Source organism: Pelodiscus sinensis, chromosome Z, assembly GCF_052426305.1.
Source record: "Pelodiscus sinensis isolate ZL-2025 chromosome Z, ASM5242630v1, whole genome shotgun sequence".
Taxonomy (NCBI): Eukaryota; Metazoa; Chordata; order Testudines; family Trionychidae; genus Pelodiscus; species Pelodiscus sinensis.
In genome coordinates, this window is record NC_143085.1 from 22400641 (window position 1) to 22425272 (window position 24632).

At 42.8% G+C, this 24632-nt stretch overlaps 1 protein-coding gene across 4 annotated transcripts in view; it reads right to left on the reverse strand.

Moving 5' to 3' along the window:
* The window catches only part of ADGRD1 (adhesion G protein-coupled receptor D1), a 332179-nt gene that overhangs the window by 105581 nt on the left and 201966 nt on the right, over positions 1–24632 (reverse strand). For all 4 annotated transcript variants that reach the window (XM_006120531.5, XM_075898421.2, XM_075898422.2 and 1 more), the window contains 2 exons: positions 9586–9689; positions 4026–4137 (listed from right to left, as the gene is read on the reverse strand). In XM_006120531.5, the coding sequence (XP_006120593.3) occupies positions 4026–4137; positions 9586–9689 (216 nt within the window). The remainder of the gene's footprint in view (positions 1–4025; positions 4138–9585; positions 9690–24632) is intronic.

Sequence of the window (24632 nt, forward strand, 5' to 3'; positions counted from 1 at the left end):
AATTCTGTATGGAGAGCTGTACAACCTCTAATGCCAGTTTTTCCTTGTTGTTTAACAGTCTTAGGGATTACATTTTCTACAAAGTACATTTATAAAGAAAGAGTTTCTCTGTTCTGTGGTTATACTATAATTGGCTATACTTGTGCTCACCCTGCAACATTAATATAGTAGAAATGACAAATGGACAGGCAATGTAACTGAGAGCTGCTTGATCAGCACACACACTGAGCTACCTCTTTGGTATCCAAACTGAAGGACCCAGACAAAAGAGAGAGAGATGCAGCATAAAATCCAAGGGCAGTGGTCATTTCAGGTACTGAAGCATCCTTTCTTTAGATAATGCCAGTTCTAGGCCTTTGCTGTGCTTAACTTGGATACATAAACTTAACTGCTCCTACACTAAAAATATAAAAATGGGTCAAACCAATGTTTCGGTATCCCATCTTTTGACTACTGCCAGGTGTTTCAGAGGGAATTAACAGAACAGGGCAATTTTGAGTGATTCCCTTGATAGCCAGTCCCAGCTTCTTGCATTTGACGTGTGAAAATCATCTGAAATATGGTGTTGTGTATAGGATTATAGATTTTTTGCCTTTACTAAGTAATACCATCTCTCACAGAAAGAGAAGATCTCTTACTGTGCAGCATCCTCCAGCCCATGCAATTAAAATAGCAATTAAGGATAATTAGTTTTAAAATTACTAACAGCAGAACACTGAGTAAGTAAAAGCTTTCAAGGCCACAGGAATCATAAGCAGACTGAACTGTAATACCAAAGATCCCAGGGTCCTCTATCAGAATACAACACACAAAACCTGAGCTACCTCACATAACAAAAATAAACATGTAATTCATATTTATGAAGAGCTTTTCATCCAGGAGTTTACAAGATACATATGATTATTCCTATTTTACTGGTGTGGAAACTGAAGCTCAGATTCCATACATTGGCTGAGGTCTCTGAGCAAGTCAATGAAAGAACCAGGAACAAATCCAGGCTTACCTTTGACATGCTGTTTACTGTACTTTTAAATGAAGAACAGTCCCCCTAACTGTTGTGGAGGCAGTGGGCATTTTGTGCTTGGATGAAGCCATTCATAGAAGAGACAAGCACACTGTCTGTGCTCTCTTGCTTTGTTGTTTTAATATAAAATAAATATTATATGGGTGAAAGGATGAAAATTACTGAACTTTATGCATGACATACTGTGTCCTTGAAAGCTTTTACTCCCTGCATAAACTGTTGTTAATAAACTGATTACTCTTAAATGGTATTTTAATCATATGCACTGGATGAAGAACAAGACAGAAAACCCATTACTGTAACTCATGCATTAGATCATGATTCACCTGTCCATCTAAGAATCAAATGAAGGTCAACATTACATGCTGAGCCATGACTATGTTCTAGGCAGGACCTGCTACCAAAATGTACACTCTAAAAAACTGGACTTACAAAAGGGGAAATTAAATAAATATTGAAAGAAGTGTTGCAGGAGTTTGAAGGAATTATTTTGAAATTGGTTCACTTCAATTTGCACCTTCAATTTCCCACTATATAGAGCCCCAGCAAACATTAACTAAAATGGGTATGTTGGAAATATCTGAAGCTAAAAGAAAAAAAGGAAAAGGAAAGTGAGCCTGAGTTTGATTGGCTGATTCTGCTTTGCCCTGTGTTTTAGGCTCTCTCATTTGGAAGGAAGTACTTCATACCTATAAAAAATGAGCAGTCCTGTGGCACCTTAGGGTATGTCTACACTACCCCGCTAATTTCCTGGGCTTCATTTGCATAAGCGGGGAGCCGCCATTTTTAAAACCCCGCTGGTTCGAACCCCGTGCAGCGCGGCTACACGGGGCATGAACTAGGTAGTTCGAACTAGGCTTCCTAGTTCGAACTACTGTTACTCCTCGTGAAATTCAAATCCCGGGCTTCATTTGCAAGTGCGGTATGCCTACATTACCCTCCTAGTTCGAACTAGGAGGGTAGTGTAGACATACCCTTAGAGATTAACAAAAATATATAATAGCATGAGCTTTCGTGGGAAAAACAAGCTCATCTGATGAAGTGGAATTTACCCACGAAAGCTCATGATACTATATATTTTTGTTAGTTTCTAAAGTGCCTCAGGACTGCTCATCTTTAAAGTTACAGACTAACACGGCTAGCTCTCCAAGACTTCATACCTATGTAAATGATGGCACAAAGTGCAGGGCATTGGAGAATCAAGTCATTAGATACAAATTTCCTGTCAAACCTGCAGACCTTTCACCTAGAGACTATCTGTAGACAAAGTTGTGCCAGTGTACTTAAGGCAGGATATTAAAGCTGCTGAGATAAACCTGTGCCATTCTAATTCTGGTTTAAAGAAGGTTTAGTTTAGTTTAGCTGAAGTCAACTTCAGAACTCATTAGAACTACAGAACGCTAAAAGTGAAATTAGTGTGTACACAGAAGTTTGCAGGTTAAAAGTAATCAGTTTTCAGAAGTTAAACACATCAGCTTACCTAAACAAGTTGAATAAAACCTTCTTTGTATGCATGCAGAAAAGGAAATCACAGCAAGGGTGACTGGTGCCCATAGGGGTGCCATGAAGGGAGGGCCACCCTGATACCAGGGAGGGACATGTGGGGGCACCCCATTTAATAATTAAAATTTTGGCAGGGGCACAGGGAGACAGTGTACCTCCTGAGTGCTGTCAGAGTCACCAGTGTACCATAGTACCATCATAGGCCAGATCTTGGTGAACATGTGCAGCTTTGGCAATACCCACCCAAAAAGGAGCTGCCTTCACCAGAAAGGCTACTATGAGTTAACATTTTAAAAGAGTAGGTGGGGAGAGAAGGTGCCAACATGAATTTGTTCAAAATCCCGTTATCAATGGAAACTGCAAGACAATCTTTTTTGTCAATGTGCTACTCATCCAATACAGGGGTGCCAATAAAAGAAACATAGGGCCACACTGGCATATGTACTTAAAGGAAAATGGCAGCACGGACCACTAGCGAAAAAAGTATAGCTCATGTACTTCAGATATGGCTCTTCTGGAACTCAGTTCCCTCCCATCTGCCCACACAGCAAGGAGTCTACACTGAAGCTAAAACCTTCAGCCATCGGCAAGACTAAAGTGCCAGCACCAACTTCTGGAGTGGAGGAGAAAGCCCCAAGGATCTGTGCTAGATATGGAATGCTGGGAACAAACTTTTTTTTTTTTGAGATTTACAGGATCTTTCGAAAATCGCACCATTTTCAAAAGAACCATATCTAGACTGTGGTTTCAATTTCAAAATAGCACTTTTTCGAAAGAGTGCCATTATGTGATTATGCAAATGAAGCATGGGATATTTAAATCCCAGCTTCGTTTGCACTTTTGAAGTGCTTCATTTATATCCCTCTGCCGACAGAGGGATGTAGTCTAGATGTAGCCTGGGATCCAGAGCTTTCTCTGGAGCTGGTCCAATACTAAGGAACTAACCACCAGTTTGCCACAGGAACTAGCACTAACAGAAACCTCATTTCCTAACAGTATCAGTGCAAGTTGCATACTTCTTCAGTTCTCCTTGTCTAATGTGAACAAAGTCTATCATGGACATATGGGGGAAAAAACCATTCCACATAAAATGCCGCTGCATGTGCAATTTCCTTTCTCAGGAGAAGTGAAGAGAAAGGATGAAACCACCATGAAAGATGTTAGAAAGATGTTAGCACTTTGTGTTCTATGGTGATTTGGACAGTATGAGAATCTAGGTTCATTGGAACAGAATAGAAATAGTTTCATACATTGGATAATCAGTATCTCTGTTTTTATTTTGCAAATGCAAAGCATGAATGGATGCAATGATAAAATAGACTGGGGATTTAATAGCCTTCAACCTGCTTTGTCTTGTGCTGTGGTTTGAGAATTTTGGCTCACATGTGTGTTTAAAATAAGTGAAAGGTTGTAATGCACTTACTCTTGCTTTTGGCATGCTGTATTTACTTCCAATGAAGCGATCTGTCCCCCCAAAAAAGTGCTTTTCACTACTTACCGTGCCAGGGCTGAAATGAAAGCTGATGAGAAGCAGGATCTGAGCCACCAGGATGGCAAAGGACAGGTTGGCGTGGATGTGGTAACGCTGATTACGCATGGTGCTGACAGATCTGGGTGAAGGAAGAAAGGCTCATGAGTAGAATCATATTCCAAGAAGCAGTAGCACATTTATGATTTATTTTCACTAGGTTGTTTTTTATTATGTGGTTTGACTACTTCCTTCCTTCAAGATTAAGCTTTGTTTAATCACGTTCCCCAATATGTTGAGACTGCACAAACCAAAAGGACTGAGTTAAACATTATGTAGCTCTACTTGTAAGGAGAGTATTAATAAAGGGCCCAATCCTGAAAGGTGCTGAGCTCCAAAAGACATCACTGGACAGAGAGGTAGATAAGAACCTTGCAGAGTCCAGCTCAAATGGCATCACAGCCAATACCAATTAAAATATCAAGGGTTTATTGAAAAGAGATAGAGATCTGTCTGTGTCCTGCATATAATTCAAAGGGACAAGCAAAGTTGCACAGTGCCAGTGTCCCTCTAGTCATGAACTTCATCTAGACATAACATGAAGTATCAACTATGCATAGAGCAAGAAAGGCAGCACTCTCAGAAACTGATTTATCTTTTGCTAGAACTTGACAGATTCCTCTTTGCTTAACTCATAGCCATTTCACATTTGCAACATTTCCCTTCAGTTTTCTAATAAGGCCCAGTACTTCAGTAAAAAATAATCAAATTATTTTAATTGGCATGGTCTGGTTTCAAAGAAATACTTATGTATTAATGGTATAATTCAGCTTTGTGACCATCAGTTGAGTCCTAGCTCTTCTTTTAAATATTCTATGTCTCCCATTTCCTTATGGGCTCCACAGCCCAGGTAACCTTCTGGGAGCTATGTAAAGTAATATAGCTGCTTTCCTTCCCAAACCTTCTCCAAATCACTAGTCTGCTCTCACAATCAGAAGCACTTAGTGATCCAAGGAGTAGATCTATCCCACTACCCAAGGCACTGACTGCCCAAGAATTCATATGTGGACTTTGGAAACTGGTGTTTCCCATGTGTTATACAGGTAGTCCCCGAGTTATGCGGATCTGACTTATGTCGGATCCGCAGTTACGAACGGGGTTTGCTCCGCATCTCCCTTGTCTGCTGGAGACCAGCAGACCAGAGAGACGGGGAGCAAAGCCTCTGAGGACGCCAGCAGCAGGACAGCCACGGCACGTCTGGGCTGTCCGCTGCCCACATGCTCACCCGTGCTCTGGGTGCTACTGGAGACGGGGAAAAAAGCCGCGGAGCATGCGGGCAGTGGACAGCCCAGACGCGCCGCAGCTGTCCCGCTGCCGGCATCCTCAGAGGCTTTGCTCCCCGTCTCCCTGGTCTGCTGGTCTCCAGGAGTCTGCGGCTGTCCTGCTGCCAGCGTCCTCAGAGGCTTTGCTCCCCGTCTCCCTGGTCTGCTGGTCTCCAGCAGACCAGAAAGACGTGGAGAAAACCGCGGAGGACCCGGGCGGCGGGACCGCGGTGCGTCTCGGTCTCGGTCTCCCTGGTCTGCTGGGAGGAGGGCGCCGCTAGTACACCCCCTCCCCCAGCAGACTAGGCTTTTCTCCGGACACCTATAATAGAGCAGCTGGGGCACGGCCGGTTGGTCCCGCAGCGCCGCTCTGGGCGCTACTGGACCAACCCGGCAGCACCCGAGCTGCTCTGCCCCAGGTGTCCTGATTCAGCTGCTGCTGGTCAGTTTCAGCAGCGGCTGAATCAAGACTCCTGGGGCAGAGCAGCTGGGGTGCTGCTGGGTTGGTCCAGTAGCGCCGAGGAAACTGACCAGCGCTGACTACAGGAAGCCCGAGGCAGAGTTGCTCTGCCCCGGGTTTCCTGGAATCAGCCGCTGATCAGTTTCAGCAGCAGCTGACTTGGGGATGCCTGGGGTTCTTAAGTTGAATCTGTATGGAACTGGCATCTAGATTCAGCCTGCTGAAACTGATCAGAGGCTGATTCCAGGAAGCCCGGGGCAGAGCAACTCTGCCTTCGGCTGCCTGTAGTCAGCCGCTGGTCAGTTTCAGCAGCGGCTGAATCTGGACGCCAGTTCTGACTTACATACAGATTCAACTTAAGAACAAACCTACAGTCCCTATCTTGTACGTAACCCAGGGACTGCCTGTCTTCTCATAGTGCCTCAGAGCCTCAGCAATGTACAGTGAGTGCGTGTATGATCCACTCAGACTTTGAGAGTTAGAAGGAATATCACAGGGATGGAATACACTAGACAAGTAATATGTTGTTGTTGGAATAGAGCAGTAAACAATTTATATAATCCAGTTTCTAAGCCTGATCTTTTCATAGGATGCACAGAAGTTATACTTTGGTGTTTAAATCAGCCCTTGAATGATTTGGAGGCAGTTGGCCAAGTAGTTATGACCCTGGATTGTGCTCAGGGGACTAGGATTCTATTCCCAGCTCTGCCACTAACTTGCTGCACAATCTTCGGCAAGTCACTTTCTCTCTCTGTGCCTGTTTCCCCCTCCTGTCCTTTGCCTTATCTATGCAGATTGTAAGATCTTTGAGGCAGGGACTATCTCTTATTGTGTGTCTGCATGGCACCTAGCACAGAGGGGCCTTAGCTTCAGTTCATACTGATGATATACGAATAACAAATGGAAAATGTCTGTTTCATGTTCCTAAATGTCTGTAGTGCTCAATGGCCAACATCTTCCAGTGCAGAGAGACCAGTAAAGGGTTTTCACATTGCTAACAGGAGGCAGAACTTGTGCAGAGAACTTTAACACAAGCCTTGAAGTGAATTTCACTTTGTTTGTTGCATTTTTTTTATTATTTGTCCTATTAAGGACCATTAGAAAACTAGGCCAGCAGAGGCAGAGTTGACAACAAATGAAGGATTATGTGATATAAATATTTTGGTGCTCCATGAAAAATATAAACCAAATTCATATAAATTAGAGACAGAAAAGATTTATTTCCTCATCAGGCCCATCCCCATCTGCCAATGTAGGATTTTAGTCTATTGAGTATTTTCTTTTTCAGCATTCAATCTATAGTTCATTTTTCAGGCAATGAAACTTGAGATCGGGGCTAGACTACAGACTCCTCAGCAGAGTAGCAGGCAATTTGGGGATGTTGGGGTTTTCTTTAAATATGTAAATGACATTTTACTCCATTTTCATTTTTAACAATTAGTTTCTGTGCTAATGTGGTTTTACCTGGTATTTTTCACAGCCAAATCATCTTACAGCTCTTCACAGTTGACTATACTGGGCTTGATTCTCATCTCACTGACACAGATGTAAACCGGGAGTAACTCCAGTAAAGTTAAAGGATTACAGCGGGGTGTGTAAGTGGAGAACCAAGCTCATAATTTCTATATTTTTATAATACTGCGTTGTGCTAATATCTACAGATGGGTGACTTGTCTATCAATATGGAAATGCAGCATTAATTGCTACCTCCCCCATTCATATTATGAATCCATCACTAGGAGTTTCACTCTCTATCTGTGGTAAGCAAGTTGGCTGGCATTATATGGGTCTTTTCTGAGTGCATTCTATTTTCATTTGTCCATCCTTGTTTTATGGCCTCTATACTGCAGCGTGCTGTCCACTGTATTTTGTCCACTGTCTGAGTCAAGGGTCAAGTAACACAACTCAGAAATTGCTTTGAGTGGTCCCTTGTGTAATTTTTTAGACTAAAGGGGGTTTTACCTAGAGATATTAAATTTCAATGAATTAGCTACTCAAATAGTTGATGGAGTTTCCTTTGACTACTTGATTAGTTGATAAGGAGGGAGGGGGCACTCGCTATCCCTGCTCCGCCTTTGCCTTTGAAATGGCAGAGGTCCAGTGGGGAACCTGACAGGGGAAGCAGAAGCACAGTGGGGAACCTGAGGCGAGAGGGGACTATTTCAGTCCCCACTCATTCCAGGTCCCAACTGCTGCTCCTCTGCCTTTGAAATGTAGCAAGATCTGCGGGCGGCTCTTGCTACATTTCAAAAGCAGAGGTGCAACTTCTGGAACCAGGCGCAAGCCAGGACAGCTGATTCCCACTGTGCCTCTGCCTCCCCCCTCCCACCCCCACCATGGAGATGGTGCTGGGGGAACCAGCTTTTAAGCCAACTCCCCCCAGCACCAGCTCCTGCTGCCCCCTCTCCTCCCCCCCTCAGACAGCAAGAGGGAAGGGAAGTGACTGGTCAAGTAGTGACTCGACTACATGACTAATCGCTTACATCCCTAGTTTTACCCAAAACAGCACACAACCTAATAAATCTGTTAGTTTCTAAGGTGCCACATGATTGATTCTTGTTTTCAAATTCAGTATAAGATGATTTTCTCAGCCTTAATTTTACTTATAAGTTAGTGGCTGACACTTAAAATATGAAAGAAAAATCCTGAGCAGGAAAATCTAGCTAGAAGAAAATAGTGGCTAGAATTTACTCCTGTGCAAAGGACTCATGTCCTGCATCAATCCCCAAATAGGTCACTAGCAAGCTGTATTAGTTCCCTGGAGAACAGCTGATTAGCAAATGCATCGTTACCCCCATAAAGCTGCTGTCAGAAAGATTGGTGAAGTGTCCATGCAGAAATAGGCAGCAGCAAGCAATGAAGTATTTTTACTAAATTAAAAGTAAGAAAACATTGTAACCTAAAAATAAAAAAACTCTTCCCAGGTTGGTGTGAAAGTCATCCTAATGCAGAGGGGCCAGCACACATCCTATGCAGCATTTCAACCCCCCCTTTAAACCTGAGCATGAAATCCAGGCCAGAAGCACCAGAAGATGGGGTGGGGCTACACCCTCCACTTTTTACAAGCTGTGAGGGCAAGCAACAGGGAGGAGGGAGCAGAGAGGAATGAGCTGGAGGCAGGGTCTTGAATGGGATATCAGGAAAGAGGCAGCAGAAAGAAGGGGCAGCATAAGGGGTGGGGCCATGATTCAGGTACCACTGTGCCTCCTCACCCATAGGGAGCTTCCACCACTCCTGATCCCTTTGAAGACAACTGGGAAACTCAAATTGACCTCAGAATGTAGCGTTCCAGCTTGCTAGCTCTAGTGGTGGTGGCTTTGCCACAGCATTCTTTTCTTTCTGGGCTTTTAGTGGACACTGTAAAACCCCTTCCCCAAATGTCTGCAGCACAGCAGGACAGGAGACAAGAAGGAGTATCATGTCATAACACAATATACTGTTTTTCTTCAGAGGATCATAAAGGAAATTAGACATCCGAACCCTGTAGTCCTTGCTCATGCAAAACAGCCATTGATCTCAGGATCATCCCTGATACCAGCTTCAAACCCTCTTTTCAAATTCTAAAACCAGAGCAAAACTGGTACATATATATTACAAGGATGTAACTTGCTATTTAAAGTCCTTCTCATTCTGGAAAATTAAATAGAGAAACAACCAACTGTTACAAATGTATGTGCAGAATCTAATTAAAGCAGTTTAGGGAATTAACAGTATCCTGTTCAGTGGTCTGAAATGAAAAGGTTTGCATGAAACTACCTAGCTTTCGGGGTGTTATTTGCTCAGCAGGTATATAGTTAAAATTACTCACGACAGTATAGCAAACGTGACCAGAGTGATAGTCAAGCAGAAGATGGACAGTGAGCATCCGATGTGACTGATGGATGACAGCGCCATCTGGTGTTGAATTGTCAGCTGTGCAAAAAGGGAAAATAAAAATGTAATCTACTAATTGATCTACTATGCTAGAGAACCATACATACTGTTGAAGGTCTGCCAGACTCTTATGTGGTAATTCAAATAATGTGGCTTTGTTCTTCCTTAGATGGCAGCTTCACCCAAATGGATACATCACTACATCAGCAATTTCTAGCAAGAGTAATGTATTGAACTATCTGAATCTAAAGTCAAACACCAAGAGCTCTCAGATGTCATTTTGATTCCTTTCTTGTATTTCACAAGACTGTATTTCCTGAAAAGAGGTTAGATTAAATCTACAGTGCTGTGATACAGTCACCCTTGAGATGAGATAACACAACAGAAAATATTTTATCCAGGCTACACAAAGGCAAGGGTTGTTTAGCTTCTATGGTACTCTGCAAACACTCTCCCTCTACAGTAACTTACATCATTGTGTAAATGCTGCCAGTGAGACCTGACAAAGGGAGGTAGCCAGTAAAGCATGGCTGCTTATGAGTGGTTTCTGCTGCAATCTTTTTTATGTACAGCATTTTAGTACCTGCTTAAAAAAAGTCAGATTGACATTAGTGATTTAAATCCTCCATAGAATCACAGTACAAGCAAAAGCATGGGCTACTACAGCAATGTGAACCTTTCACATTACCCTTAACTCTGAGGGTATGTCTACACTACAACACTAATTCGAACTAAGCTAATTCAAACTAGTGCATCTAGACCTAAGAACTAATTTGAATTAGCGTTTTGCTAATTCGAACTAGCATGTCCACATTGAGTGGACCCTGAACCGAAGTTAAGGCTGTCCGGAACCAGTGCCAGCAGGGCATCAGGTTAGGACTTAGAGTGTGGAGCTGCTGCCTCAGGCTAGCCGAGGGCTGTGCTTAAAGGGACCCGACTCCCCCAGGACAGACAGTTTTCAGGATTCCCCGCTTGCTTGTCTACCTCGATGAGGGACAGAAAAGCAGTCCTGTCTTGGAGTGCCCTGAGTGCCCGCACTTGGAACATCATAGCACTCAGCCATCAGCCCAGCTGCACTTGCCACAGGCTGCCATCTGAGGGGGTCAATCGGGGGCTGTCAGGATCCAGGAGGCCCTGCAGGAGAGCTTCCACCCTGAGGAGCCCGCAGAGCCACCCCAGTCCTCCCCATCGGGGGCTTGTGCCCCATTCCTCCCTCACCTCCTTCCACTTACCCTTCCCTAGCCCCCCTTCCTGATGTAAAAAATAAAGGACACGTGTGTTCAAAAATAGAAACTCTTTTTATTTAACAAAACTGGGAAGGGGAGGGGATTAACCTCTGGGGAGACTGGGAAAAGGAGGTGGGGGGGGGAAGAGAGAGAGTGGGAGAGGGGAGGGGGAAACATGGGAGGAGGGAGCTGGAAGGGGGAAGTCAGGGGAAGAAGGAGGAGGGGAAGTATCAAACTATGATACGCCATATCTTCAGTACAGTGTACAGACGTGGTCTCCACACCTCAAAAAGATGCTTTGGCCTTGGAAAGGGTTCAGAAAAGGGCAACTAAAATGATTGGGGGTTTGGAACAGGTCCCATATGAAGAGAGGCTAAAGAGACTGGGACTTTTCAGCATAGAAAAGAGGAGACAGAGGAGGGATATGATAGAGGTATATAAAATCATTAGTGATGTGGAGAGGATTCATAAAGAAAAGTTCTTAATTAGTTCCCATAATAGAAGGACTAGAGGACACCAAATTAAATAATGGGTAGCAGGCTTCAAATTAATAGCAGAAAGTTCTTCTTCACAAAGCAAATAGTCAACCTGTGGAACTCCTTGCCACAGGGGGCTGTGAAGGCTAGAACTATAACAGAGTTTAAAGAGAAGTTAGATAAAGTCATGGAGATTGGGTCCATGGAGTGCTATTAGTCAGGGGGTAGGAATGGTGTCCCTGGCCTCTGTTTGTGGAAGGCTGGAGATGGATGGCATGAGACAAATGGCTTGGACATTGTCTTCAGTCCATTCCCTCTGGGGTAGCTGGTGTTGGCCGTTGTCGGCAGACAGGCTACTGGGCTAGATGGACCTTTGGTCTGACCCAGTATGGACGTTCTTATGTTCTAAGCTCAGGGCTCAGGGTCGGGGGACTCACTGGACTAACTTGATTTTCATGCAAACCTGCTCCTGGGTTTGCATGTGGCCTTTGGTGGCCAGGCTGGCAGCTATTCTGCCCTAGACAGCCACTTTCCTGTGCCTAGTGCGGAGATTGTGGACGTTGGAAGCCTCCCCCCCAAATCTGGATGAAGTCCACGATGTCCGCACTAGACCAGGCGGGCGCCCGCCTCTTGCAGCCTCAGGCAGACTCCTGGGAGCCGTCAGCCTGGTCCTGGGAAGAGGCCGAGGGCTGGGTGGCAGTGGGTGGCTGGCTCATGCCGTGCCAGGTACAGGGTCTGCTGGCTGGGTGCTGGCAGGCTTGCAACTGGCACGGGCACCATAGCCAGACCGTGGCCCTTTAAGGGCACTGGGGCCAAGACGGGGGCAGAAGAGTTCCCCTGGCTTGGCCCAGAGTGGCCACCTGGGAAAGCTGGGAAGGGCTAGCCTCCAACTAGTTCGAATTAAGTAGCTACACAGCCCTTAAGTCGAACTACTTAATTCGAACTATGCATTAGTCCTTGTAGAATGAGGTTTACCTAGTTCGAATTAAGTGCTCCGCTAGTTCGAATTAAGTTCGAACTAGTGGTTTCTATGTGTAGCACATATGAAAGTTAATTTGAACTAATGGCTATTAATTCGAATTAACTTTGTAGTGTAGACATACCCTGACATAGGTAGACCTTCTGGTTAGGAATACAGAAGGAAATCAGTTTTCATAAGCATTGAATCCTTGGCCTTCCCGTGTCAATCCGTGTGATCATTAAGATGATGCATTTTGTGACATGGATATTCTCCAGTTTTTCGGGGCAGGATCTCTGGTTATGATACACCATGGAACGTATAGAGGTACAGCTGAACTGTGGCAACTGCACCACTATAAGGTCTCCTGTGTAGCTGGTCTATATCGGCAGGAGAGAGACATTTCCCACTGGCATAATTAACCTATCCCCAATGAGCGGCAGTGCTCCTCCCATAGTGCTGTCCACACCAGTGCTTTTGTCAGTGAAACTTATACAGGTCAATGGATTTTTTTTCCACATCCTTGATCCTTGCCAACAAAAGTGCTAGCATAGAACAAAGTCTCTGCTTCTGCTGTTCATCATAAATTATTCAGGATCGGTGTTTTCATTGTCCATGTAAAGTCCTGAGTTTGGGGAAAATGTGACAAGAAAAGCCACATCTAGTCAAGGGAATCAGGCAATATTAACATAGAATAAGGGAGGGTTGGAGGGAAACAGTTTTCCCATACTGCATGTATTAATTTTTTCCCCATCCTAAATCAGATAAGTCATCAACACAAAAAAAATTCATAAATCAAACCCCCTACCTCCAAAAAAATCTAGATCAGGTCAAACAAAACGGTTTGTTTACATAATTCAAAACATTGCATTTAAATTATGGCCCTTTTTAAAAACTAACACAGCAACTAATTTATATTTTTTTTTAAAAAAAAAGATGCTTCAAATAAAGAATGGAATTTATCAATTGATAAATGTAAAAATGGGGATGTTTTGATAATCTTGTCATTTTTTTCCCATAATACTTTCAAGGTGGGATATCTGTCAAAACCAGTCCTTTGCCATGAAGGGTTTTAATTTCAACAAATTAGCATTTTCCAACAAAAAAACATTTTGACCAAAAAAAATTTCTCAACATCTTTAATAATGAGCTTTCCATTAAAAGTACTTTTATAAGGCGGGATAAAATTCCATACTTTTAGGCAGAAGCAAGAGTTCATTCTAAATAGAGTAAATAAGGATGTATTTTTGTAGATATACATTTTTGTACTGTAATTAATCCAAGAACTGTGCCAATTTGCGGGCAGTGATTTTTATAGTGGCCTGGATTTCACCCTTGAGAAAAGGTTGTGAAACATTCAAAGATGGACTAACACAGCTGCATCTCTATCACTATTAATAAAAGACCAAGGACAGGGTAGGCCCACTGCTTAGTGAGGAGGGAGAAGCAGTAACAGGGAACTTGGAAATGGCGGAGATGCTCAATGATTTCTTTGTTTCAGTCTTCACCGAGAAGTCTGGAGGTGTGCCTAACGTAGTGAATACAAGCAGAGAGAGGGTAAGTTTAGAAGATAGGATACACAAAGAACAAGTTAAAAATCACTTAGGAAAGTTAGATGTAGGCAAGTCACCAGGTCCTGATGAAATGCATCCCAGGATACTCAAGGAGCTGATAGAGGAGGTATCTGAGCCTTTAGCTATGATCTTTGAAAAATCATGGCAGACGGGAGATTCCAGAAGACTGGAAAAGGGCAAATATTGTGCCCATCTATAAAAAGGGGAATAAGAACAACCCAGGAAACTACAGACCGGTCAGTTTAATGTCTGTCCCAGGGAAGATAATGGAGCAGGTAATTAAGGAAATCGTATGCAAACATTTGGAAGGTAATAAAGTGATAGGGAATAGCCAGCATGGGTTTGTGAAGAACAAGTCATGCCAAACTAATCTGATAGCTTTCTTTGATAAGATAACGAGCCTTGTGGATAAGGGAGAAGCGGTGGATGTCATATACCTAGACTTTAGTAAGGCATTTGATATGGTCTCGCATGATATTCTTATTGATAAACTAGGCAAATATAACTTAGATAGGGCCACGATAAGGTGGGTGCATAATTGGCTGGATAACCGTAGTCAGAGAGTTGTTGTTAACGGTTCTAAATCCTGCTGGAAAGGGATAACAAGTGGAGTTCCTCAAGGGTCTGTTTTGGGACCCGTACTGTTCAATATCTTCATCAATGATGTAGATATTGGGATAGAGAGTACGCTTATTAAGTTTGCAGATGATACCAAACTGGGTGGGGCTGCAACTTCTTTGGAGGATAGGGACATAATTCAAAATGACCTTAGCAAGTTAGAGAAATGGTCAGAGGTAAACAGGATGAGGTTTAATAAAGAGAAATGCAAAGTGCTCCACTTAGGAAGGAACAATCAGTTCCATACATACAAAATGGGAAGCGACTGTCTACGAAGGAGCATGGCGGAAAGGGATCTAGGGGTCATAGTGGACCACAAGTTGAATATGAGTCAACAGTGTGATGCTGTTGCAAAAAAAGCAAATATGATTCTAGGTTGTATCAACAGGTGTGTTGTAAGCAAAACTCGTGAAGTCATTCTGCCGCTCTACTCTGCACTAGTTAGGCCTCAGCTGGAGTACTGTGTCCAGTTCTGGGCGCCACATTTCAAGAAAGATGTGGAGAAATTGGAAAGGGTACAGAGAAGAGCTACAAGAATGATTAAAGGTTTAGAGAACATGACCTATGAAGCCAGGCTTCATGAACTGGGCGTGTTTAGTTTGGAAAAAAGAAGATTAAGGGGGGACATGATAGAGGTTTTCAAATATCTAAAAGGGTGTCACAAGGAGGAAGGAGGAAATTTGTTCCTCTTGGTTTCTGAGGACAGGACAAGGAGTAATGGGCTTAAAGTGCAGCAGGGGAGGTTTAGATTGGACATTAGGAAAAAATTCCTAACTGTCAGGGTGGTCAAATATTGGAATAAATTGCCAAGGGAGGTGGTGGAATCTCCCTCTCTGGAGATATTTAAGAACAGGTTGGATAGACATCTGTCAGGGATGGTGTAGACGGAGCTTGGTCCTGCCTTGAGGGCGGGGGGCTGGACTCGATGACCTCTTGAGGTCCCTTCCAGTCCTATTATTCTATGATTCTATGAAAATGGGAATGGACTAACTGACCTCTGGAGATCCTTTCCAGCCCTATATTTCTATCATTCTAAAATGTGACAGAAAGTACCTTTCACCTCTTCATCATCACTTCAAATACAGCTAAAGTCAACAATGGCTGAAATTTGTTCCAAACTTAGTTTGCAGATATAAATACAGTTCTCAACAGACACATGACAGATCCCAGGAACCACCAACATACATGGCACTAACTGTCAATCATGTTTGGGATCCCTTCAGACTGTCCAAAGACTGAAAGGACTGCAGAATTATGAGGTGAGAGCCAGGGCACATTACAATACTCTTACCTATGCTGTGCATTCGGACAGATTTCAGTTAAGCATGCATAGCAGTATACAAAGTTGTTGCCATCCATTTACAATTACAAATTGTAGTGTAGCTTTTGCTCTTATTACAATGGATTGGTGGCTCTGTGTAAATCGATGTCTTCCTGTTTTTAATATTTAGTGAGAGTTCATAGACTCATAGATTTAAGGTCAGAAGGGACCATTATGATCATCTAGTCTGATCCCCTGCACAATGCAGGTGACAGACTCTCACCCACCCTCTCCTAGAATAATCCTCTCACCTATATCTCAGATATTGAAGCCATCAAATAGTTTGAAGACCCCAAGATGCAGAGAATCCTCCAGCTGTGACCTGTACCCCATGCTATAGAGGAAGGCGAAAAACCTCCAGGGCCTCTGCTAATCTACCGTTAAGGAAAATTCCTTCCTGACCCCAAATATGGCGATCAGCTAAACCCTGAGCATGTGGGCAAGACTCACCAGCCAGACACCCAGAAAGTTCTCTATAGTAACTCCTATTATCCCTCCATTGACCTATTTACCACTGATAATGAATGGTCAATTAGTTACCAAGATCATGTTATCTCATCAAACCATCCCCATCATAAACCCATCTAGTTTAATCTTGAAGCCAGATAGATCTTTTGCCCCCACTACTTCCCTTGGAAGGCCGTTCCAGAACCTCACTCCTCTAATGGTTAGAAACCTTCGTCTAATCTCAAGTCTAAACTTCCTACTAGCCAACTTATATCCATTTTTTTCTTCTGTCCACATTCATATTAAGCTTAAATAATTCCTCTCCCTCCCTGGTATTTATCCCTCTAATATATTTGAAGAGTGCAATCATGTCCCCTCTTAGCGTTCTTTTGGTTAAGGTAAACAAGCCAAACTCCTTGAGTCTCCTTTCATAAGACAGGTTTTCCATTCCTCGATCATCCTAGTGGCCCTTCTTTGTACCTGTTCCAGTTTGAATTCATCCTTCTTAAACATGGGAGACCAGAACTGCACACAGTATTCCAAATGGGGTCTCACCAATGCCTTATTTAATGGCACTAACACCTCCTTATCCCTACTGGAAATACCTCGCCTAATACATCCCAAGACCATATTGGTCTTTTTTACGGCCATGTCACAATGGCGGCTCATAGTCATCCTATAATCAACCAGGACTCCAAGGTCCTTCTCCTCCTCCATTACTTCCAACTGATGTGTCCCCAGCTTATAACAAAAATTCTTGTTATTAATCCCTAAATGCATAACCTTACACTTCTCACTATTAAATTTCATCCTATTGCTATCACTCCAATTTACAGGGTAATCCAGATCTTTCTGTATGACATCCCTATCCTTTTCTGAATTGGCAATACCTCCCAACTTTGTGTCATCCGCAAATTTTATCAGGACACTTCCACTTTTGGTGCCAAGGTCAGCAATAAAAAGATTAAATAAAATTGGCCCCAAAACTGATCCCTGAGGAACTCTGCTAGTAACCTTCCTCCAACCTGACAGTTCACCTTTCAGTATGACCCGCTGTAGTCTCCCCTTTAACCAGTTGCTTATCCACCTCTCAACTTTCATATTAATCCCTATCATTTCCAATTTAACCAATAATTCCCCATGTGGTACTGTATCAAATGCCTTACTAAAGTCGAGGTAGATTAGATCCACTGCATTTCCTTTATCTAAAAAATCTGTTACTTTCTCAAAAAAGGCGATCAGGTTGGTTTGGCACGATCTACCTTTTGTAAAACCATGTTGTAATTTGTCCCAATTGCCATTAGCCTCAATGTCTCTAACTACTTTCTCCTTCAAAATTTTTTCCAAGATCTTGCATACTACAGATGTCAAACTAACAGGCCTATAGTTACCTAGGTCACTTTTCTTCCCTTTCTTAAAAATCGGAACTATATTAGCAATTCTCCAGTCAAATGTTACAACCCCCAAGTTTAGAGATTTATTAAAAAATTTTGCTAATGGACTTGCAATTTCATGTGCCAGTTCCTTTAATATTCTTGGATGAAGATTATCTGGGCCCCCCGATTTACTCCCATTAAGCTGTTCAAGTTTGGCTTTTATCTCGGATATGGTAATATCTACCTCCATATCCTTAGTCCCATTTGTTATGTTACCATTATCCCTAAGCTCTTCATTAGCCTCATTAAAAACTGAAGCAAAGTATTTGTTTAGATATTGGGCCATTCCTAGATTATTCTTAACCTCCACTCCATCCTTAGTAATTAGCGGTCCTACCTCTTCTTTTTTTGTTTTTTTTCCCCCTATTTATATGGCTATGAAAGCTTTTACTGTTGGTTTTAATTCCCTTTGCAAGGTCCAACTCTACCTGACTTTTAGCCTCTCTCACTTTGTCCCTACATGCTCTAACCTCAATAAGGTAGCTTTCTTTACTGATCCCTCCCATCTTCCACTCTTTATATGCTTTTTTCTTTTTCTTAATCACCTCTCTGAGATGCTTGCTCATCCAGCTTGGTCTAACACACCTGCCTATACATTTTTCCCTTTTCTTGGGATACAGGCTTCTGACAGCTTCTGCAACTTTAATTTAAAATAATCCCAGGCCTCCTCCACCTCAAGATCCATAATTTCTTTAGTCCAATCAACTTCCCTAACTATTTCCTTAATTTATTAAAGTTAGCCCTTTTGAAATCAAAAACCCTAGTCTCAGACTAGGAAATGGAAGGATATTTTTGTTTATCCTTCCATTTAATTTGAACTGAATTATCTCATGATCACTTGAGCCAAGGTTGTCCCTTACAACCATTTCATCTATGAGGTCCTCGCTACTCACCAAAACCAAATCTAAAATAGCATCCCCCCTTGTTGGTTCAGCAACAACTACTTGATGAAGGAATACATCAGCTATCACATCTAGGAAAATCTGAGCCCTATTATTGTTATTACTAGCACTTGTTCTCCAGTCTATATCTGGAAAGTTGAAATTTCCCATGATTACGCAGTTTCCATGAGTATTTACTTCATTAAAAACATTAAAGAGGTCTCTATCCATATCCAAATTGGATCCTGGTGGTCTGGAACACACCCCAAGCACTATCCCAGGGGAGGATCTGATAGTTTTCTTCCCCAATGTGATTTTTACCCAAACAGACTCTGTCTTCTCCATTCCATCACTTTTTATTTCTTTACAATGTACCTCATCTTTGATATACAATGCGACTCCACAACTTTTACCCTTATTTCTGTCTTTCCTAAACAGTACAAACCCTTCAATACCAGTACTCCAGTCATGCCTAGTATTCCACCGTGTTTCTGTTATTCCTATAATATCTGGTTTCACTTCCTGGACCAATAGCTCCAGTTCCTCCATTTTGTTACATGGGCTCCTTGCATTGGTGTACAAACATCTTAATTTTTGCCGTTTGGCCTCACTCACATTCTTTACCCCATTTGGCACGGACATTGTACCTCCAATATGACCTATTAGACCAGTATCTACCCTATCCTTCCTCATGTACATTCTCCTACCCCCAGCTATATCCTTTCTTACTTCGTTTTCCTCCCTCTCAGTGTTAAAATCTGGTGTAGAGATTACCTGAACATCTCCCAACTGTCTCCCCCAATTCCTAGTTTAAAGCTCTCTTAATCAGTTGAGCCAGCCTCCATCCTAGAAGTCTATTTTTCTCCCTACTTAGGTGAATTCCATCCCGAGAGAATAGTCCTCTGTCCATAAATGCCTCCCAGTGACCATACAGCCCAAAGCCCTCCTTATAGCACCACTGCCTAAGCCATCTATTGATCATCATAATCCTGTCACATCTTAGTTGCCCTTCTCTAGGAACAGGTAGAATCCCACTAAAGATTACCTGAGCCTCAATTTCCTTGAGCGTCCTCCCCAGCCTAGCATAGTCTCCCTTAATTAATTCCAGCGAGAATCTAGCCGTATCATTTGTTCCTACATGAAGGATGATCAATGGATTCCTTCCTGCTCCCTTAATAATCCTCTTCAACCTCAGTTCTACATCCCGTATCTTAGCACCTGTCAGACAGCACACCCGTCTATTCTCTGGATCAGCTCTGGTTACAGGCCTATCTTTCTCAATAAGGAGTCCCCAATCATGTAGACTTGCTTTTTCCTAGTGACAGTGCGATTCTCTGGTCTATCTCTTGCTTCCTCTGGCTGCAAGCCCTTGCCATTCCTGTTTTCCCTTGTAATCCTCTTTAACCCATACTGTATCCTCCTGATGCTCATTATTGGTGTTGGCTCAGTATTACTGTATCCTCCTGATGCTCCATTAACTCTTCTCCTTTATCTATGGTACTAGCCACTCTTCTCTTCTTCCATACCCTTCCATCTTCATTATCTACCTGCTGTACCCCTTCTTCATTCTCTAACTCCACATACCTGTTCTTGAGCTCTATTTTTCCTTCACTGACCCATCTTTTCCTCTGCTTGGTTCTCTGAGTCACATGCTTCCACTGTCCATTTTCTTTGCCCAGCAGTCCCCCCTCTGAGGCCTGTGATCCTGCTTCCATCTGCATATCTAAGCTTTCCCCTTCAGCCACATCATGCCTTCACTCCATCATCTGCTCAAACCCCCTTCTAAACTCAACCAGAGTTTCCACCTGCATCTCCAGTCCTCGGATCTTTTCTTCCATCAGCTCTATCAGGTGGCACTTCATGCAAACAAAACTCCTTTCAGGTAACCCCTACAGAATTATGTACATACCGCAGTTACCACATCCAATCATCCTTCTTGTGTTCTCTACTATTTGGGCCATGGCCACTACTTTCTCACCAAGATCCTATTAGTCGGGTGAACACAAAAACAAAACAAAACACCCCTTCCACAACAAGAACAAACCCTAAACAAGTCCCACAATCCAAACTCACCCAACAGAACTCCCACTCAAACTCCCCTGTTTACAGCTCTGTTTGCTGGCTCCTGTGCCGCTGCAGCTATTTATGCTGCTGCCTGACTAGAAGGCTACCTTTATAGGACCCCTAATCAGTGAATCCCCGCTCCCTAATCAGGGCTCAGCTTCCCTCCCAGCACACTGCCCCTACAAGCCTCTACACATTCAAACAATACAAATCCAAATCCAAATGCAAACTTCTCCTCCAACAGAACTCCCACTCAAACTCCCTTGTTTACAGCTCTGTTTGCTGGCTCCTGTGCTGCATGGTTTTTAAAAATCATTATCTGTGGTTGGGTGAGGAGCAGGGCATAAACTACTACAAACAAAAAGAAGTGAGGCACAATTTTAATAAGTTTGCAAACCACTGCCCTAGATTCTCTCTCAGGGCAGTGGGCATTGTCCAAGACTTTCTGTTCAATACCCCTTTCTGAATTCCTTGTTTTGGGCTTTAATCTGTACTCCTCTATCTTTTTTCTCATTCTTTGTCCCCTGTAATTAGCTGATCCCCATGTTTTCTTTGGACCTTTCCCCAAATCCTGAATGGTTTTGTACATGGGGACCAAAAAGCCCGGAATTCTTCACAAGCATTAATTAAAACATTTTCTTTTAAATATTTTATTATATTTCTTACAAATATTTCTGAAAGTTTGTTTGTCTGTCTCAAAAGATCTCCTAAACAGTAAGAGCTAGAAACACCAAATTTTGCATGGATACTACTCATTTCCTACCTTAAATAACTGGATTGGTTATATCTCAAAATCAGTTCCCCCGGTTTCCCCAGAGCCCTATGGGCCCACTGATAATTCTGAAAGATCTCCAAAATGGAAGATCTCCAAAATGGTAAGAGCTAGAAACACCAAATTTTGCACAGATACTACTGATTTCCTAACTTAAATCACTGGACTGGTTATATCTCAAAATCGGTTCCCCCAGATCCCCAACTGGACCCAATGATAATTAGCTCTTAGTAGCGCCTGATCATAGGCAGTTGCTGGACTCTTCTATTAAGCATGTCACATAAACTACAACTATGAAATCCTAGAGGATAAAGCATGTGGGCACTTGCAGCACCATCAAGAGAGAAAGCCCATGGGGGAGAGGAGGCTGCAGTGGGGCAGAGAATCAGCAATCTTCCCTATACTAGGGCACCAGCAGGTCTCCAGGACAGACCCAAATGTGGCTGATGCTGGCTGGGATCTAGCCTTGCTAACTGTAGCTGGGAGAAGCCTCCAGCTATCACAGTCTCTCAACATCTTCATGCAGACGGGCTCCAACTGACCCCTTCTGGAAATTAAAGTTGCTTCCCTCCCCCCACATCCAAATGAACCATCCCACCACTCTCCCTCCTTTGGGCTGCCTGCATTCTCCTGGCAGGGCTATGTGCATTATCAGCAAGTGCCACGGGCATTATGCACTTTGCAGGATTCAGCTTACAGTACAAAGGGGAGATGGATAGGAGGACCGTGGTTTTGAGCACTGTGGAGCCTGAGGAGGACATGGTACACTCAGAACAGCCTATTCTCATTAGAACAGGTACGTTCAGGTGCTGCGTGTTCTGATCATCTAGATATCACTAATTGCACTTGGTGTGAAGGTGTTTTGCTTTGTCCAATCAATGCAACCGGTCCAGCTGCTGCTAGGAAGTCCATTCAGGTTGCCCCATGGAGTGTGCACTGAAGGCACTCAGGGAGTGGCTACTTGGGGAGCAGTGATTTCCTGCTGCTGCAGAGCCCAGGAAACATCCCCTCCATTTCTCGGGGCTTCTGGCAAGGAGGCTGCAGGCATTGGTTTGCATAGTCTTTAAGATGGGCCTTCCTGATTTGTGGGATTAAGAAAAGAGACCCTATGGGATTTGTCATTTTGTAAGCACATCACTAGCTATGTTAATTTCTTAAAGTAATATATAAGAGAAAAGTATTTCCAATAAAATATGCGATGTTATTGTAATTGACGTAGTTCATTCATCACACCTTTTACTATATTTTCCCTGGGCAACACTGGGTATTTCTGCTACCCAGTAGCAGAGGGAGGGAAGATAAAATATTGGGGGGGAGGGAAGATAAAATATTTCTCTCTTTAGAAACAAAGTACCAAAGAGATGAATTTCCAAACCTTAATGAACTTGTGTTGTGTTTTGTCAGCTTTGATCCTGAAGACATCTGTAATACTACAGACTACATCTGACAGTTTTACAAGTATAGCCACCAAAAGTAATGGCATTTGCTGATTTGTTAAACTATTTTGTCCTTTCTGTTTCCAAGTATCAATGTGTTTTTTGTAAGACAAGTTCCTGACTTTAAAAAGGGCTGAAAACACCAGTGATTTTAAAAATCCCAAGAAAAGATCACCAAGCACAAAATAATCCATAGAGAATGTAACCCAAAGCTAAGGTTTGCATTTTACAAAAGTATTTACTGGTATGAAATACATCCTATGTGTTCCCTTGTATGATACCTCTTCTCCCTCATCGTAATTAAGGGACAGATCCCAGCACCGGCTCCTGCTCCTCACCTTTGCTGCCTCCGATACAGAGACAGCAAGAGGAGGAAGCGACTAGTCTATTCAACTACCCAATAAAAGCCTATGCTTATTAAGCAGTCATCTAGTCGACTAATCACTTACATCCCTAGCTGTCTGGAGGTGAGGACTGGAGTATTTCCCAAGGTCTGTGAAAGTGAGGGATTATTTTCCAAGTTAGGTTATAGATTGTCAATGATGCACTGGAGGGGTTTAAGATGGGGAATATTTCAGAGACATTGCAATGCTGGTCCTGGCTGATGAAGTGGAAGTTTCAAATTGCCTCCAGAGAGGCTGCTAAAACTGAATTTCAATCTAGAGGGGCCTTTATTTACACAGCCACAAAATATCACCAATACTAATACAAATCACTGATTTCCTATAACTTGTCAGAACACTTTCCTTAGGGACCTTGCATTAGGGTTTTCAAATTAACATCCAGAGCTTACTTTATAAGGCTCACTTCAGAAATGGGCCTGCTGAAACCATAAGTATTTCTCTCACATACACAATATGAACATTGTGGGGAGAATTTGTTGGGAGGACTAGGCACTTAACTCACAGGCATTGTACATTTTTTACTTAAAGAAGAAAATGTTTTCCAAATAAAAACAGCACAGATTCTCTTTTAATGAAGCCACAATGTACCAGAGACCAAAAGAGTGAAGAAAAGAAGCCACCACAGCTTTTGAGAGGTCACACTATGCAGTAGGACACAGAAGCAGCTGTTGCTGGCAGCCCTACTGTATAATTCATGTTTTCCATAAGCTCGCTGTGTCCTCATGATCAACATAAAATGCTACTAAGGGGATTTGTTGTATTTTAAAAACACATTCTCTTCACACTAGCCCAGCTGCACAGCTACTTATTAAAAAAGTTTTCACTATGCCATGTCAAATCTTAAGTCTCCCAGGGTTTCTGCCAAGTTATAAATTAACATTTTTAAGAGACTTTGTAGATGTCATCAAACAGTAGGTACTCTGCTCATTAAAATTTTCACACTGCGAGGTTTTAGTTTAAATGAAGCTGTAAGGAAGAGCACTAGGGAGGTTGGAGCCAAATTGCAAAGAAATACCAGTACCAGATGATTATAGTGTTTGGAGAGCAGTGAGGTGGGTATTTATAAGTTCATCTTTGCAAGTCGGGTATATAAAGCATGTACTGTTTTGCATCTTTCTTTGTTCTCATTTTTTCTCTCAGGCCTTACATGTTTTCAGCCAGTCTGGTCTTAATAATAAACGTAGCAGAATATTTACAGCAATATTAACCTTTGTTAAACTGTAGGAGCTACTTTTGCCCACAGACCTGGAAGGTCTATAGCTGATCGCTGCTTTTCTTTCTGCTTCTAGCAGAATACACTTGATACCTCTTCTCCTTCATCGTAATTAAGGGCCAGATCCAGGAAGTCTATGAGAAAAGCCCACAAGGA